The following is a 17,527-nucleotide window of genomic DNA, read 5'->3' as shown; positions in this document are numbered from 1 at the left end:
ATGATGGTTTGCACGCATGCGCAATATCCGGACACTTTCAACATGGCTGCGCCCAGAGTGCGGACGCTGAATCATTGACGCAACATTTCATGATGAAATCTGACTGAAAAATGTAACAAATATTATTGAATTGTGATAGATTAAAATTCGCGAAGTATGTTATGCAAGGAGAAGGTTTTATGGTGAGCATATACGTCTGTCAATCATGAAATCAAATTCCATTAGGTTTGAGGTAAATGAGAGCCTGTAACTGTGTAAGACCTGAGCGTTCACAAGGTTGACAACATATCGACCAAAAGATAATGTCTGTACGGATTTCTATGTCTGAATTGTGTATCATGTTCATCTCTATCTTCGTATTTGTTGGCACTGATTTATTGAATTGTTATTTATTAAGCTATTGTTTTAACAGTTTGGTTTACCCCACTAAACAGAATGAATGTACACAGTCAGTTCTTAAATGGTTGGTGAACATTATAACCTGTACTTCAGCTTGTGAGCCTGGTAGTATTACACTATGTCAATATTCATGAACTGTTTTGTGTGCAGCGCAGACAAGCTGTTCAAGTGTAGACGCCAACAAGACAGATCTGTACCACAGAAAGGTGGCGCCAAAGACTATGCTCCAGATGGATCCTGGCTCCAGGCGAAGCGCCTTGAAGCCTTCCACCAGGAGAGAACTGCAGTATTAGCGGAGCCAAGGGTAGAACGTCTGTAAGTGTTCAGTTGTAGGACAGTGAGGAATTGTATGATAAGGTATGTTTTCGAGTGCTAGAACTATTCCAAGCGTTGATGTGATGAGTGGGGTGAGGTGTAGAGTACTGGTGCCCCAGTTGGTGTTGATGTGATGAGTGGGGTGAGGTGTAGAGTACTGGTGCCCCAGTTGGTGTTGATGTGATGAGTGGGGTGAGGTGTAGAGTACTGATGCCCCAGTTGGTGTTGATGTGATGAGTGGGGTGAGGTGTAGAGTACTGATGCCCCAGTTGGTGTTGATGTGATGAGTGGGGTGAGGTGTAGAGTACTGGTGCCCCAGTTGGTGTTGATGTGATGAGTGGGGTGAGGTGTAGAGTACTGGTGCCCCAGTGAGTGTTGATGTGATGAATGGGGTGAGGTGTGGTGTAGAGTACTGGTGCCCCAGTTGGTGTTGATGTGATGAGTGGGGTGAGGTGTAGAGTACTGGTGCCCCAGTGAGTGTTGATGTGATGAGTGGGGTGAGGTGTAGAGTGTTGGTGCCCCAGTTGATGTGATGATGGGATGAGTGGGGTGGTGAGGTGTAGAGTACTGGTAGAGTACTGATGCCCCAGTTGGATGATGATGAGTGGGGTGAGGTGTAGAGTACTGATGCCCCAGTTGGTGCTGATGTGATGAGTGGGGTGAGGTGTAGAGCACTGATGCCCCAGTTGGTGTTGATGTGATGAGTGGGGTGAGGTGTAGAGTACTGATGCCCCAGTTGGTGATGTGATGTGGGATGAGTGGGGTGAGGTGTAGAGCACTGGTGCCCCAGTGAGGCTTGATGTGATGAGTGGGGTGAGGTGTAGAGTACTGATGCCCCAGTTGGTGCTGATGTGATGAGTTGGGTGAGGTGTAGAGTACTGATGCCCCAGTGGTGCTGATGTGATGAGTGGGGTGAGGTGTAGAGTACTGATGCCCCAGTTGGTGCTGATGTGATGAGTGGGGTGAGGTGTAGAGTACTGGTGCCCCAGTGAGTTGATGTGATGAGTGGGGTGAGGTAGAGCACTGATGCCCCAGTTGGTGCTGATGTGATGAGTGGGGTGAGGTGTAGAGCACTGGTGCCCCAGTGAGCTGATGTGATGAGTGGGGTGAGGTGTAGAGTACTGATGCCCCAGTTGGTGTTGCTGATGTGATGAGTGGGGTGAGGTGTAGAGTACTGATGCCCCAGTGAGCTGATGTGATGAGTGGGGTGAGGTGTAGAGTACTGATGCCCCAGTTGGTGCTGATGTGATGAGTGGGGTGAGGTGTAGAGTACTGGTGCCCCAGTTGGTGCTGATGTGATGAGTGGGGTGAGGTGTAGAGTACTGATGCCCCAGTTGGTGCTGATGTGATGAGGGGTGAGGTGTAGAGTACTGATGCCCCAGTTGGTGTTGCTGATGGGTGAGGTGTGATGAGTGGGTGATGAGGTGTAGAGTACTGGTGCCCCAGTTGGTGTTGATGTGATGAGTGGGGTGAGGGTGTAGAGTACTGGTGCCCCAGTGATGTGATGAGTATGGGGTGAGGTGTGTAGAGTACTGGTGCCCCAGTGGGGTGTTGATGTGATGAGTGGGGTGAGGTGTAGAGTGTTGGTGCCCCAGTTGGTGTTGATGTGATGAGTGGGGTGAGGTGTAGAGTACTGGTGCCCCAGTGAGCGTTGATGTGATGAGTGGGGTGAGGTGTAGAGTACTGATGCCCCAGTTGGTGTTGATGTGATGAGTGGGGTGAGGTGTAGAGTACTGATGCCCCAGTGAGCGTTGATGTGATGAGTGGGGTGAGGTGTAGAGTACTGATGCCCCAGTTGGTGTTGATGTGATGAGTGGGGTGAGGTGTAGAGTACTGATGCCCCAGTTGGTGTTGATGTGATGAGTGGGGTGAGGTGTAGAGTACTGGTGCCCCAGTTGGTGTTGATGTGATGAGTGGGGTGAGGTGTAGAGTACTGATGCCCCAGTTGGTGTTGATGTGATGAGTGGGGTGAGGTGTAGAGTACTGGTGCCCCAGTGAGTGCTGATGATGTGATGAGTGGGGTGAGGTGTAGAGTACTGGTGCCCTAGCTGATGATGTACTGATGATGAGTGGGTGAGGTGTGAGGTGTAGAGTACTGGTGCCCCAGTTGGTGTTGATGTGATGAGTGGGGTGAGGTGTAGAGTACTGGTGCCCCAGTTGGTGTTGATGTGATGAGTGGGGTGAGGTGTAGAGTACTGGTGCCCCAGTTGGTGTTGATGTGATGAGTGGGGTGAGGTGTAGAATACTGGTGCCCCAGTTGGTGTTGATGTGATGAGTGGGGTGAGGTGTAGAGTACTGGTGCCCCAGTTGGTGTTGATGTGATGAGTGGGTGAGGTGTAGAGTGTAGGTGCCCCAGTTGGTGTTGATGTGATATGAAGCATTAGAACACCATGATTGTTATAACTCACTGTGTGGAGGGAGTTGTGAAAAGCCTGTGTACATGATGATCATGATGATAGAGAATGTTTGTGTTGCAGGGGCGGCCTTGTGCAGGGGACATGGGACCCAAACAGGAAACTGGTTCAGTTCAAGAAGGAAATGGTATGTTGTGAAGAACAATAGAGGATTTAAGTGAGAATGTTGATTTGGATGTGTCAATGCTATGTCAAACCTGGGATACAGAGGGTGGCTTCTGTATTTAAAATACCTCTGTTTCATATATACTGAACATCATTGAAAACGCACCACTTAAAAAAGTTCAGATTATGAAAAGCACGTGTAAGGAATTGATATTTTTTGAGTGGATAATAACAGATGGACGACTGACAAAAACAACAACACAGAAAAGACGCTCATTCATTGAAAATGAAATGTTCCACAGTCAGAAAGGATCAAACACACGTGGGGTCAAATCAAAAAGTCAATATCGCGTGTGACCGTCATTTGCATTGACACATGCAGTTCATCGTCTCCTCATTGAGTCAATAAGCGTCCGAATAGAGTTCTTGAGGATGGCATTCCACTTCTGCAGTAGTACAGCCTCAAGTTCCCCGGACGTTTCGCATCTGATGTCGCCGCGAAAGACTGACCAATTTCGTCCCACAAGTGCTCCATGGGGGATACATCTGGCGACTGTGCTGGCCAATGAATAACCTGGATGTGTTGCTGGGCCAGATAATGCATGGAAAGTCTTGTTGTGTGTGCCTGTGCGTTGTCCTGTTGAAAAGTATTGACATCTTGGTGGTGATTGAAGACAGATACGATATGATTCTGAAGAATCTGCTCACGGTAATAAAGGGCATTAACTCTCCCTTTTAAGACATGAAGGCAGTCCTGTAATTGTAATTTATTCCAACCCAGACCATGACACTCCCACCACCCAAAGGTTGTCTGAACCACACACTCATCAGCATAACGTTCACCACGTCTACGCCAAACACGTAATCGGCCGCCAGCATTACATAGATGAAGACATGACTCGTCAATGACTACCACACCTTGCCATTGTTGTAACCTTTACTGAAAATGCCTGCTAGCCCATTGTATACGCTCATTACAATGTCTGTGAGTCAGAATTGGTCCAATGTAAGGATGTCGAGCATGGAGCCCTGTAGAGTGTAAACGGCGTTGCATGTAGTCAGCGCTGATGACCCCCACGTCAACCTTGAACTAGTGCAGCAGTCCTGGCAGTCGGCAGTGTTCAATTTACTGATATGGACACGTCAATATGGCGAAACTGATGGAGCGTCGTAACACGTTGTTGCCAAAGTCTTTGAAGGTCACAGGTGCTGCCTGTCTACTGATGTCGTCTATGAAGCCTAACGATGGTGGAGTGGCCAAGACCAAGTTGTCGAGCAATATCCCTGCTACTGGTGCCAATCTGAATCATGACTAGTGCTCGTTCTCTTTCGTGAGGTGTTAACCTCGGCATCTCTGTCCTCGTTTCAAAATCAATAGTGAAGCAATGAGAATCGGTTCTCATACACCTGCTTTTAATGTCACAGTCAGTATGTTTTCAGAATGAAATTCGCGCTTTTTTCATGGCGTGGCTGCATGTTGATGCATTTTGGAATTAAGAGTCATACTGTGGACAGGAATTTGTTTCTAAAGCATTTTTTCAACTGGACATGCCCTTCGACTTCATGTTAGTTATATTCATTGGTCATTGTCATGCTGAAATCCATCTTGATGAATATATGGAAAATTTTAGACTGGTGCGTTTTCAATGATGTTCAGTATATATCATATATATATATGTATATATATGTCAACTGATAGAAATGCTCATGGTGTCTATCACTGGATTGTCAGGTCCAGACTCGATTATTTACAGACCGCCGCCATGTAGCTGGAGTATTGCTGAGTGTGGTATTAAACAACAAACCAAACAGAATACAAATGATAAGACCCAGTGATCTAGGACACAAGAGTTGTGTCCCTTAGGTAAGGATACCTCACTGATCCATGGTTGTCCATTTCACACTCATGGTTTCTGCTCAGTAGTGAAACTTGAATGATGTTTTTCTTGGACTCAGAAATCATAGACCCAGTCTTGACTCAAGCTGTCCAAGCTCCCTTACCCAACCACATTTTGTAAGGTTCCTAAACTGTATAAAGTGTACAGGTTAAAGGTATAAGTACTCATTCATAACCTTTTAAGAACAAATGAGAATGGCATCAATTCTTTTTCAGAAGAAGTCCTCCTTGGGGTACATATAGGCATAAAATGTCCATTTAAAACCTCTATGGCAGTTGTAGCCATATTTTTCAATAAAATATTTACAAAACAAAAAACTTGTTTATATGTATTTTGACTGCTTCTCAGTCCCCGCTGATAGGCATAGGCATAAGGCGGGCCTACATTGCTTAGCCGATGCAGCTCATGACGATCAAGGTTGTGACATCTGTAAAGCCTTCTCCCCCAAGACGATCAAATCCTGTCATGCGGACTTGGTTTATTACCAGTCTTTACTGCAGGCGAGGCGGGGGGATATTTGGGCCCAAGATCTACCCTCTAAAAACACAAGAAGAAAAGTTCTTCTGCATCCAGCTCCACTTCGGCTGAAGGGGCGGCTAAACGAGCTAGGGTGGCGGATTCAAATCCCAAAGTCACTTCACCCCCTATACCTTCAACTTCTAAGGCTGTGTCTCCTACACCTTCTACCCCTTCTGCACCTTTCACCTTGGATATTATATCAGATTTGTTGCAGCAACAGATGTCATCGGTTAGGTCGCTATTCCCGGACGCGATGTCTGGTTTCCGTAAGGAGATTGGCGTCCGTCTGGGGTCTAGTGATTGTGCCGGTGGATCTGTCAGGGGTTGTCCTAACCCGAGCCTGGGCCATGCCCCCGACGGTGTGCCTAACCCGAGTTTCGGCTCGGGGGATGGCTTCTCCTCGGCCAACGTGTTCAGCTAGAGCCTAGGCTTCAGGTCCAGGTCTCGGCCTGGTCCCGACCCCACCGGTACCGCAGTCATGGGTCCACCGCAGGTATCGGCGTCGCCGATCACTTCAGCAGCTGTGCTTCCAGGTGTGTTACCAGGGAATCCTGTCTCGGCAGGCCCTTCCCACACATGGTTACAAGCCGTGGGTTGGTCAAGCTGGGCACCTCGGCCCTTCTTGATCCTCTTTCACTCTCCTCGGCTCCCTCTTCCGACCCTTCAGAACTTTTGAAGTCTAATCAAAACAAATAGTAAATAATCTACTCGTTACATAAAAGAACCCTGTTAGGATCTAGATCTACTCAGCTATGTGTGAACCAGTGAGGCGTTCGACATTTCAAGACGGAAAACCTCGGCGGCTGTGCTTCCAGGTGTGTTACCAGGGAATCCTGTCTCGGCAGGCCCTTCCCACACTTGGTTACAAGCCATGGGTTGGTCAAGCTGGGCACCTCGGCCCTTCTTGATCCTCTTTCACTCTCCTCGGCTGCCTCTTCCGACCCTTCAGAACTTTCTCTGGAAACAGAGTTTGCTTCTGGAGGATTGTGATGAGAGAGCCATGGAGGAGGAGGGTCGGGAGAGACTGACTTCTCGCTCAGCTCATCCTTGCGTCAGGTTCGGGAGCGTATAGCTTCAGTCCTAGCGCAGGTGGTTGTCCCGTCAGAAGACCCCAACCCTGTGGAGTTTCGCCTCCTTGGTGAGGCGTTTGCTCCGTCACGGGCGCCCGAGACACGTCTCCGCATACTCCCGTCACTGCTTGCAGAGGTGGTCAACCCCCTCCACCTGAGTACGTGTTTCTGTTTCAATCTCCCCGAGCTAGTACCTAGGCGGTACCTAATGGGGGAGGAAGGGCTCTACAGCCCACCAGTGGTGGACGACTGCCTTTTCGCAACAGTCGTCCTGGGTGGGTCTTCGGGGCACGCGTTCTGACTGCTGCCATTCGCCGCCAACGCCCAAGCACTGAAATCGGTGTGCCGGTTGTTTGAGAAGCAGTACCGGAATGTTGTTCAGTTGCTTAAAGGTCACATGCAACGTAAACACAACTTTGCAGATTCTGATACCTTTCGATATGGACCTACAGATGCAAGTTGTCAAAAATGCAAATTCAACTTATAAAGTTGAAAAATAACGCGATGAAACCCAACACCCCCCTCCCAGCTTGTGGTGAAAAGTGGTTTCAACAGCTGTGCTGTGCTGCACTGGGCTGCGCTCATAGCGCATGCACAGTGAATAGGTTTGCGCAGCTTTGAAGCGGGATGTCCGGATTATAATGTCATGAGCAGGAGTAGTCTAATCAAAACAAATAGTAAATAAAAAATATCTACTCGTTACATAAAAGAACCCTGTTAGGATCTAGATCTACTCAGCTATGTGTCAACCAGTGAGGCGTTCGACATTTCAAGACGGAAAACCTTTGCTGGTGGTGAGTACTCGGTGAAGGCTTTGATGTGAGCTATTTTTCTAAAGTTTTGTTGATATTTCACAGGTGCGAGCTTTTTATATGTTATGACAGTAGATTACCGATTTAACTGTTTATATAATTTCATTTGTCTATTTCACCACACGTTCTTACTGAGTCACTTTCTCAGTTCAATACTTTAAAACAATGTCATTATTTAGCATTGACAGAATTTCTAACTTTGATATAGATATGTCTTTGTCACAGACAAAACTCAATGTCTGTTTTATTGACACCTATGTGTTTGCGTGCCTGTCTGCTAATGACAATATGCAATACACAACTTTGATCACTGACCACATGTAGTTTGAACTTAACACCATTCAGTCTATACACCATAAACAAAACACATTGATTTATGGCTCGTGGACCTGAGTTCAGTCTCTGTCACATTATGTAGTTACACAGACAGGCAGGTGTGATACTTGTACACATGACATGTCATGATGTCTGTTGATTGCAAAATGTTATGCACAAAAAAATGAGCATGTATTTACAAAACCCAACATCTCTATATACACATACACAATGAGTCGTGAGGACATCGGCAAATGAACCAGCCAATGAAAGGCTTCGTTACACTTGAGTGTACACCCACACACACCCACTGGGTTCGGTATTCTGGGTGCTTCGTTTTGACTGTACGCTTATAATTTTGTTTATATTTTTTCTCATTATCAGCAATGTATATTATATGTCATGAATAAGTGATAATTGTGTTTTAATTAGGTTTGATTTTTTTGGTTGCATGTAACCTTTAAGGTAGTTATACACTCAGCGCCATCTCTCGGCTCTGCAGAGGCAGCTGGTGGATGTTGGCAGGATGGAGGATGATACCTCATCCGTGACCGTGAGAGGTCCACTCTCATCTGGCACGTGATGCTATATGGTCATCGGCGTGCCTGATGATGAGTGCTGTTATGGGCCTCTGGTGACTCTGGCTCTCTGTTGCGTGCTACTCTCTGGCGACACAACAGGCACTACTGTCGTTACAGTTTCGCATGGGTGCTACCCTGTTTCCCAGAGCGGCGACAGTAGTCAGAGAGGCCGCGGAGGCGGTTAGTTCGTTCAAAGATTCTAAGCCTTGGCTCGAACAACCCTCCACTTTTCACACACGGCCCTCGGTCCTTACCTCGGCACACCCTTCTGCTCCGGCAAAGGCATCTGCCAAGTGGTCTGCCCTGTTGCAGTCACGTAGAGGCAAGGGTAAGGGCAAAGGTAGGGGCAAGGCTGCGGCTCCTCAGCAACCATTTCAGAGGGAGGGGAAGTCAGCCCCGACTTCCCAGTAAGTCTTCCTCGGGTGCCTTTGGAGGACCCAGTGCAACCAGTCTGTGCACTGCCGACCACTGGGATCCAATGCCTTTTGCCCGATGCCCCTTTAGGCGGCCAACTCTCTCTCTTCCTTCCGGAATTGGAGAGGGTCACCACAAATCCCTGGGACCTGTCCACACTCAGGGATGGCCATTTGCCACAGTGGAAGCGAGGCCCCCCCTCCCTTCTCTGGGATCCGTTGCAGGCACTGGCGGCCTCCCGAGAAAAAGCGGAGGCGCTCCCGTGCCGATGTCCAGTCATTACTGGACAAGGCAGCCATCAAGGTCCATTGGTGCAGGAGAAGATGGGATTTTATTCCACGTATTTCCTGGTTATCAAAAAGGACAGAGCGTTCACACCTATTCTACATCTCAAAGGGATGAACGACATGATTCAGGTACCGACTTTCAAGATGGAGACACTGCGTTCAGTGATCTCGTCTGTAGAGGCAGGGGATTCAGGATTGGCTCACATCAATTGACCTCAAGGACGCATACCTTCATGTACCAATGCACCCCGAGTTCAGGAAATACCTCAGTTTTTCCTTTGACGGGAGGTGTTATCAGTTTCTCGTGCTCCCCTTCGGCATCTGCACGGCGCCAAGGGTGTTCAGCAAACTAATGCTTGTGCCAGCTCAGGTTGCCAGGGCACCGGGCAACTTTTGTTACCCGTACCTGGATGACTGGTTACTCAGAGCCACTCGCCACTCACTTGAGTCGAGATGCGACATTTTCAGTGATGAGTATTCTCACCAAGTTGGGTTGGATCATCAATCTCAAGAAATCAGAACTGGTTCCCACCCAGGATCTGGATTTCTTGGGGACGAGGTTCGAGGCATAGTCTCCCGACCGCATCACCAAAGTTCAGGGGGTTGTTTTACAATTCCTCTGGTCCCACGGGGTTCAGCACGGACTTGGATCCAGTTGCTAGGCAATATGGCGGCGACGGTGGACATAGTTTGGCGTACGCGTCTGAGGATGCCACCAATACAGCAGGCCCTAGCGCAGCTGTGGTCTCACTCGCAGAGTTGCGAGACTATTCTTCAGACTCAAGAGTGGCTCATTCCTCATTTGAGGTGGTGGACGGACGTCGGGAATCTCGCCAGGGGTGTACGTTCTCGGTTCAAACGGATGCCTCCCTCACAGGATGGGGCAGTATCAGGCCTTTGGTCCGAGAACGAAGCAAGCCTGCACATCAACGTGCTCGAATTGAGAGCAGTCGGGTTGGTATTCGAACGCTTCCTGGAGCAGTTTCGGGGCTGTGTGGTTTGTCTAGAGATGGACAACCAGACGGCGATGACCTACATCCTGAAGCAAGGCGGTACAGTGTCTCTGTCACTCCTGTCGGAGGCATGGCAGTTTCTGCTATTGTGTGACTAGTTTGACATTCGGGTGATGCCTGTTTATCTGCCGGGGGTAGCCAACGTTTGTGCAGATGCACTCTCACGGCATATACTAGCCCCACACGAGTGGATCATGAGATATTCAGGATTATCTCCCAGTTGTTCGGGTCATTCCAGGTGGATCTGTTTGCTTCTAGGGTGATGAACCAGATTCCAGAGTCATTGCCACCGATGCCTTCCTGCTCGATTGGATGGACAGGGTGTTATGGGCGTTTCTGCCAACTCCCCTGATTCCCAAAGTTCTCTCGCAGCTTGCCACCCAACCAATTTGTGCTACTGGCACCCCTTTGGTCGGCCCAAAGTTGGTTTCCGGTTCTCATCAGGTCTCTGGCTATGCCTCCTGTACTGTTACCCTTTTGACCGGATCTACTATCCCAGAACAGAGAGCCCCACCCAAATCCCAGGATTCAATGGGTGGCTTGGCTACTGTCAGAATCGCCTCCAGGCCAGCGGAATTCCTGCACCAGTTGCAGACAAAATTCTTGCTTCGCGGAGGGATTCGACAAATGTTCAGTATGAGGATAAATGGGCCTGCTATGCGCGCTGGTGTGAAAATAGAGGGATTCTTGATCCCTTTTCTTCGACTTTAGTCGAGGTATGGAGTTCTTACAGTCTCGGTTAGACACCGGCCTAGCCACGTCTACCGTCCGAGGCTACTCCACGGCAATCTCTGCCTTCCACACGGTGTCATCTTAGAACAGCACCCTCTGGACAGAATCCGTCCGACTGTCCGGCGGACTAGTCCCCCGTGGGTCTTGCCAATCGTTCTTGATTGGATGTCCAGTCCTTGCTTTTTGTGATCTGTCGGCTCTCTCCCTCCAGCTGTTAATGTGGAAGGCAGCCATTCTTGTGTTGGTAACATCTGGCAGACGGGTTGGTGACATTCACGTTATGTCAGCAGATCCTGAGCTAACCATTTTTCATAAGGATAGGGTCAGCATTAGGTTGCCAGATTCTTACCGTCCTAAGATCGCAGGCGCCTTTCATGTAATGGCGCCCAGTTCATCCATCATTACCAACTGGTCAAACACTCACATGAGCGTGCTCGGTTTGGCCAGTCAGTTCTCCACAGTGGGCAGTCATCACTCTCTAGCTGAATGAGCTTTCGAGTTACCTCAATTTTGCACATAGTGCTGTGGGGTTTTATCGTCCTTCCCCAAGTTTAGTGGTGGTGGTACTCTTGGTGATGGTATAACCTATTTAATAGACTTTCTAGCGTTGTTGACGCTTTCCTATCCTTTTTACCTCTCGCCACAGTTAGCTGGTTTGGGTAATAAAGGCGGGATTAATTTTGGCATATTCCCATGCATTCATTTCCATTATAATGGTTGGGTGGGTGGGGTTTATGTCGAAGCTGTTGTCAGCCAATCAGCATATAGGCCTAGGCCCTCTATTCTCTGCCCTAGCCATGTCCCCTCCCTGATTGATATCAGCGGTCAGGTGACTAGGTAAGTGTGTTTTTTCTATTTCCGTATCAGTTGTAGAGTTCACTCCACCACAGGTTTAGTTGTTGCCAGACAGAATGACCACTCATGTCTTAGTTATCTTTGGGAGTATGTCTTATGCTTATATGTACCCCAAGGAGGACTTCTTCTGAAAAAGAATCGTACAAACCTGTAGAGGTTCTTGATTCTTTGAAGAAAGTCCTCCTTGGGGTACGACCACCCACCTCCCCGCATTCTGTCTGATACGTTCAGCATGAAAAGTGAGGTATGAGGTAGGTGGCGAGAGTTACCTGCTCTTGGCTGTAGGGGGCGCTGAGGAGTCTTGTAGGGGTGGTCTCAAAAGACAAAAACAAGTTTTTTGTTTTGTAAATATTTTGTTGAAAAATATGGTTCCAACTGCCATAGAATTTTTAAATGGACATTTTATGCCTATATGTACCCCAAGGAGGACTTTCTTCGAAGAATCAAGAACCTCTACAGGTTTGTACGAATAGATTTTACAAATGTCTGTATTTGCAGGGCAAGTTCTGGAGTCATATGGGCTTTGTGGATGAGAGTAGAAAATGGCTGTTTCCTGAAGAAGCTCTCTTTTTGATGGAAACTGTGAGTGCATATGACAGGGTTGATTTGGTATTTGATGGTATTGAAGGGGAGCATGATGGTGTTGAAGGGGCGCATGATGAAGGGGCGCATGATGGTGTTGAAGGAGCGTATGATGGTGTTGAAGGAGCGCATGATGGTGTTGAAGGGGCGTATGATGGTGTTGAAGGAGCCGTATGATGGTGTTGAAGGGCTTAGCATGATGGTGTTGAAGGGCTTATGATGGTGTTGAAGGAGCCGTATGATGGTGTTGAAGGAGCCGCATGATGGTGTTGAAGGGCGTATGATGGTGTTGAAGGAGCGTATGATGGTGTTGAAGGAGCGTATGATGGTGTTGAAGGGGCGCATGATGGTGTTGAAGGAGGCGTATGATGGTGTTGAAGGAGAGTATGATGGTGTTGAAGGGGCGCATGATGGTGTTGAAGGAGCGCATGATGGTGTTGAAGGAGCGTATGATGGTGTTGAAGGGGTGCATGATGGTGTTGAAGGAGCGTATGATGGTGTTGAAGGGGCGTATGATGGTGTTGAAGGAGCGTATGATGGTGTTGAAGGGGCGCATGATGGTGTTGAAGGAGCACATGATAGTGTTGAAGGGGCGTATGATGGTGATGAAGGAGCGCATAATGGTGTTGAAGGGGTGCATAATGGTGTTGAAGGGGTGTATGATGGTGTTGAAGGGGCGTATGATGGTGTTGAAGGGGTGCATAATGGTGTTGAAGGGGTGCATAATGATGTTGAAGAGGTGTATGATGGTTTTGAAGGGGCAACCAATGGTATTATAATGATGTGGCACACAAGTGGTGACACGGCACATGATCGTACTGAAAAGGTGCATAATTTATATTGATGGTGACCATGGTTGTATTGATGAGGCATGTGGTAATGATGGGGGCATTTAAAAGGTATTGATATTGGTTGCAGACTGTCCTGGAGGTGTACTATGGTGGTGTTCCTCTCAGTATCCAAGAAGCATATGTCCGACTCCTGGGAGAGGATGTTTCTGTGGAGGAGTATCAGACATACGCCCACCTGCGGCGACTTGGATACGTTGTGTTGCGACATGTGGGAGGGTGAGCCACTTCCTCACTTTATGTAAGCTGCTACACGTGGGAGGGTGAGCCACTTCCTCACTTTATGTTAGCTGTGACACGTGGGAGGGTGGGCCACTTCCTCACTTCATGTAAGCTACGGCACTTGGGAGGGTAGGCCACTTCCTCACTTTATGTAAGCTGTGACATGTGGGAGGGTGGGCCACTTCCTCATTTTATGTTAGCTGTGACACGTGGGAGGGTGAGTCACTGCCTCAATATATGTAATCTGTGACATTTGGGAGGGTGGGCCACTTCCTCACTTCATGTAAGCTACGGCACTTGGGAGGGTAGGCCACTTCTTCACTTTATGTAAGCTACGGCACTTGGGAGGGTAGGCCACTTCCTCACTTTATGTAAGCTACGGCACTTGGGAGGGTGGGCCACTTCCTCACTTCATGTAAGCTACGGCACTTGGGAGGGTAGGCCACTTCCTCACTTTATGTAAGTTGTGACACATGGGAAGGTGGGCCACTTCCTCATTATATGTTAGCTGTGACATGTGGGAGGGTGGGCTACTTCCTCACTTTATGTAAGTTGTGACACATGGGAAGGTGGGCCACTTCCTCATTCTATGTTAGCTGTGACACGTGGGAGGGTGGGACACTTCCTAACCTAATTTAATCTGTGACATGTGGGAGGTTGAGCCTCTTCCTCACTTTATGTAAGCTGTGACACATTGGAGGGTGAGTCACTGCCTCAATTTATGTAATCTGTGACATTTGGGAGGGTGGCCCACTTCCTCATTCTATGTTAGCTGTAACATGTGGGAGGGAGGGCCACTTCCTCACTTGATGTAAGCTGTGACACGTGGGAGGGTGGGCTACTTCCTCACTTGATGTAAGCTGTGACACGTGGGAGGGAGGGCCACTTCCTCACTTAATGTAAGCTGTGACACGTGGGAGGGTGGGCTACTTCCTCACTTGATGTAAGCTGTGACACGTAGGAGGGTGGGCTAATTCCTCACTTGATGTAAGCTGTGACACGTGGGAGGGTGTGCCACTTCCTCACTTGATGTAAGCTGTGACACGTGGCTGGGTGAGCCACTTCCTCATTTGATGTAAGCTGTGACACGTGGGAGGGTGGGCTACTTCCTCACTTGATGTAAGCTGTGACAGGTGGGAGGGTGGGCCACTTCCTCACATATTGACATTTCAAATCTTTAGTTTTGAATGTGGGCCAAAATTCACATGTACGATGTGGTGTGGGAGAGTAACCTCCCTTGAACCACTGATAACGTGGTTTCACCCTTGTATACTGTGGAAAGGCAAGCATTATATTGAGACAAAAGGTGAATTCTTCAATGTTTTTCTATAGGTCCCAAATCACAGAGTACGAGCGTCAGATTAAACTTGACCAACACGTGAAGGAGTCAAAGAGACGGCTGCACCGAGACAGACAGGAGGAGGTGTTTGCTGTGGACGCGGAGGTCAAGAAACCAAGAATTGACCCACAGCAAGTTGAGATGGACCAGAGTCCAGGAGGTCGGGAGTTGAAATGTGTTGCCATGGATACAGGGTCTGGAAGAGACGCTGAGTATAAAGAATCATCAGATGCTGTGAAGGTGAAGATGGACAGTGGGCAGATGGTTGTAGTGGACAGTGATGTTCAACAAAACAATCACCCGTCATTTGCTAAATTATCAAATCCATGGAATCTACCTCATAAGAGTGAAGGGAAGGTTCCTGTTCGACACAGTGAGTGGGACTTTGAGACCTTTGCTTTCCCCGATATTGGTGACAAGGAAACCGTTGTGCTGAGTATCCCTCTGACAAAGTATCTGCCTGTGAATGTAACCCTCAGTGAGGAATACGAGGACCTGTGTTTGTTTGATGTTACTGAGTATCGACAGCAGGTGTCTCAGTTTGCCCAGCGGAGACGGGAGTCGGACAACTACGTATTTGACTTGAACTTCTCCTACTCTACCTGGGCTCGCAACCGGAAGAACATTGCAGCAGCTAACTGGACAGAATACAAACTAAAGCTGAGGCAATCTCAGTCTGGTAGATCAGTGCCCTCTCCAGTTGATCATCTGTGGCAAGGGGAGGTGACTCCTCTAGTGAAACCAGAAGATGCAACCTCAACCAGTAAGATACAGAACAAATTGTTGCTGTCATTTTTCTAAAGATACCAAACCTATGTATGTACTCATTCTTTTTAAAAAGCTTCCTCTTTGAAAGTGTGGTATTTTGAGAGGTTGTTATGCCTTTATGATGGCTATTATATCTTGCCTCATCACCTCGTCCATATCATCATATCAGGATTATATCTTGTTAGTACACCAGTGTTAGCTTTTGTTCCAGGTAAGTGTTACCGCTTCAGTGTTACCCTATCTGTGTGGTACAAAATATTGTTGTTCCTGCAGGAGATGTGCTGAGTCGGCTACAAGTGATCCACAGTGTGAACCTGCCACAACCAGTCAGGTAACCAAAGGCAACCAAGATTACTCTTGTGAGAAAAAATGATGACACAGAATGCATGCTGCTTGTCTTGGGATAAGACTTTGAAAAAAAATGTGGAAATATAATTGACTGATATATTTTGTGATGGTGTAGTGTTGGTGGATGACAATGTAGAGTTGGCAGATGATGGTTGAGTATATAAATAAGCCTCGGAGCTCAGGTACTGACATGCCCAAAATAAATTGCCTCTCACAGAATGAGAACAGGGGCTGCCATTTACTCAAAGTCAGATGTTATCATTTGTAGAATATTTGAATTTCCAAAATGTACAAAAAGGAACTTATGTGATGTGTTGCAGCAAATCTGACAGACATTCTATGAAAATATCCTTTGATGTCCACCTTCCAAATGCCAGGTTCAAGAAAACTCGGCCTGGGCTACCAAACCACAGAGTCTGTGTTGTCAGGTAGGTCTCCTATGTGTCCATGGTGATGGTTCCTGCCAGGGACTACTCTGTTAGTGTGTGTTGTCAGGTAGGTCTCCTATGTCTCCATGGTGATGGTTCCTGCCAGGGACTCCTCTGTTAGTGTATGTTGTCAGGTAGGTCTCCTATGTCTCCATGGTGACATTTCCTTCCAGGGACTCCTCTGTTAGTGTGTGTTGTCAGGTAGGTCTCCTATGTCTCCATGGTGACATTTCCTGCCAGGGACTCCTCTGTTAGTGTGTGTTGTCAGATAGGTCTCCTATGTCTCCATGGTGATGGTTCCTGCCAGGGACTCCTCTGTTAGTGTTTGTTGTCAGGTAGGTCTCCTATGTCTCCATGGTGACATTTCCTGCCAGGGACTCCTCTGTTAGTGTGTGTTGTCAGGTAGGTCTCCTATGTCTCCATGGTGATGGTTCCTGCCAGGGACTCCTCTAATAGTGTGTGTTGTCAGGTAGGTCTCCTATGTCTCCATGGTGATGGTTCCTGCCAGGGACTCCTCTGTTAGTGTGTGTTGTCAGGTAGGTCTCCTATGTCTCCATGGTGATGGTTCCTGCCAGCTCGTGCCAGGGACTCCTCTGTTAGTGTGTGTTGGCAGGTAGATCTCCTATGGCCCATGTTTGTGAGTTTGTCAGGTAGATCACTATGTTTCCTTTTACTTGTCAAAAAAGAGAGAGGGTGGGAGGTAGAAAAGGAGGGGGTTATGGAAATAGGCTGCACTGTTCATTTGGGAATTGAATGATATGGAGTGTTACATAAAACATCTGTCTGTTTCCTAGGAGTAGCGACCCACCTCCTGCCATGGCTGATATATCGGATGCCGTCACTCGTTACCACGACAACGTGCCAGTCAACTGGGCAGTGGTTGACAATGGTGACATTGCCTTCTACAACATGTCCAGTATGTTGCTTCCTGTTGATGTAATGATGGGATGAAATAAAGCTGAGTTACCTGCCCTTGCTTTCTGTGTCAGTTGTAAGGGATTCCTGGGATGGGTGCTGCACTGTCACCTTCACATGGCCAAAGTTCATAGAAGTGTCCCAGTGGTCATTGCTTGTCACACAGACTTTCCACTAGTATGCAGACATAATGATACTTGGACTACAAACCTCCTCCTTCAGCTCTAGATACCATGTCTACCTGACCACATAGGTTAACTCCATCAGGAGGCTCAGAAGGTAGAGATGTCATCGGTAAAATGACAGCACAGCTTTCTACACAAACACTTCTCCTTAAAAGTGGGCTGA

The 17,527-nt window shown here is 47.9% G+C and overlaps 1 protein-coding gene across 1 annotated transcript; it reads left to right on the top strand.

Annotated features, from left to right (window-relative positions):
* The first annotated feature begins 22 nt into the window (after nt 1-22).
* LOC124281399 (tRNA-splicing endonuclease subunit Sen54-like) lies at nt 23-17,236 on the top strand. The gene is made up of 9 exons (XM_046717435.1): nt 23-182; nt 550-714; nt 3,192-3,255; nt 12,228-12,311; nt 13,230-13,378; nt 14,714-15,483; nt 15,762-15,819; nt 16,157-16,264; nt 17,059-17,236. The coding sequence occupies exons 1-9, from the start codon at nt 157-159 to the stop codon at nt 17,213-17,215; spliced, it is 1,581 nt and encodes a 526-aa protein (XP_046573391.1). The 5' UTR covers nt 23-156; the 3' UTR covers nt 17,216-17,236.
* Nucleotides 17,237-17,527: the final 291 nt, after the last annotated feature.

This window comes from Haliotis rubra, unplaced genomic scaffold (genome assembly GCF_003918875.1).
Source record: "Haliotis rubra isolate DU_JTF1 unplaced genomic scaffold, ASM391887v1 Scf284, whole genome shotgun sequence".
NCBI lineage: Eukaryota > Metazoa > Mollusca > Gastropoda > Lepetellida > Haliotidae > Haliotis > Haliotis rubra.
The sequence above is the reverse complement of the archived record's forward strand: the minus strand, read 5'-3'. Positions and strand labels throughout refer to the sequence as shown.

What these genes read in the sequence shown, in the direction of transcription:
- LOC124281399 (XM_046717435.1), top strand. Translation starts at nt 157, where the DNA reads ATGTTATGCAAGGAGAAGGTTTTATG. An exon ending in TTCAGTTCAAGAAGGAAATG is followed by an intron (nt 3,256 to 12,227) that starts GTATGTTGTGAA and finishes CTGTATTTGCAG; the next exon opens with GGCAAGTTCTGGAGTCATAT. An exon ending in GTGTTGCGACATGTGGGAGG is followed by an intron (nt 13,379 to 14,713) that starts GTGAGCCACTTC and finishes GTTTTTCTATAG; the next exon opens with GTCCCAAATCACAGAGTACG.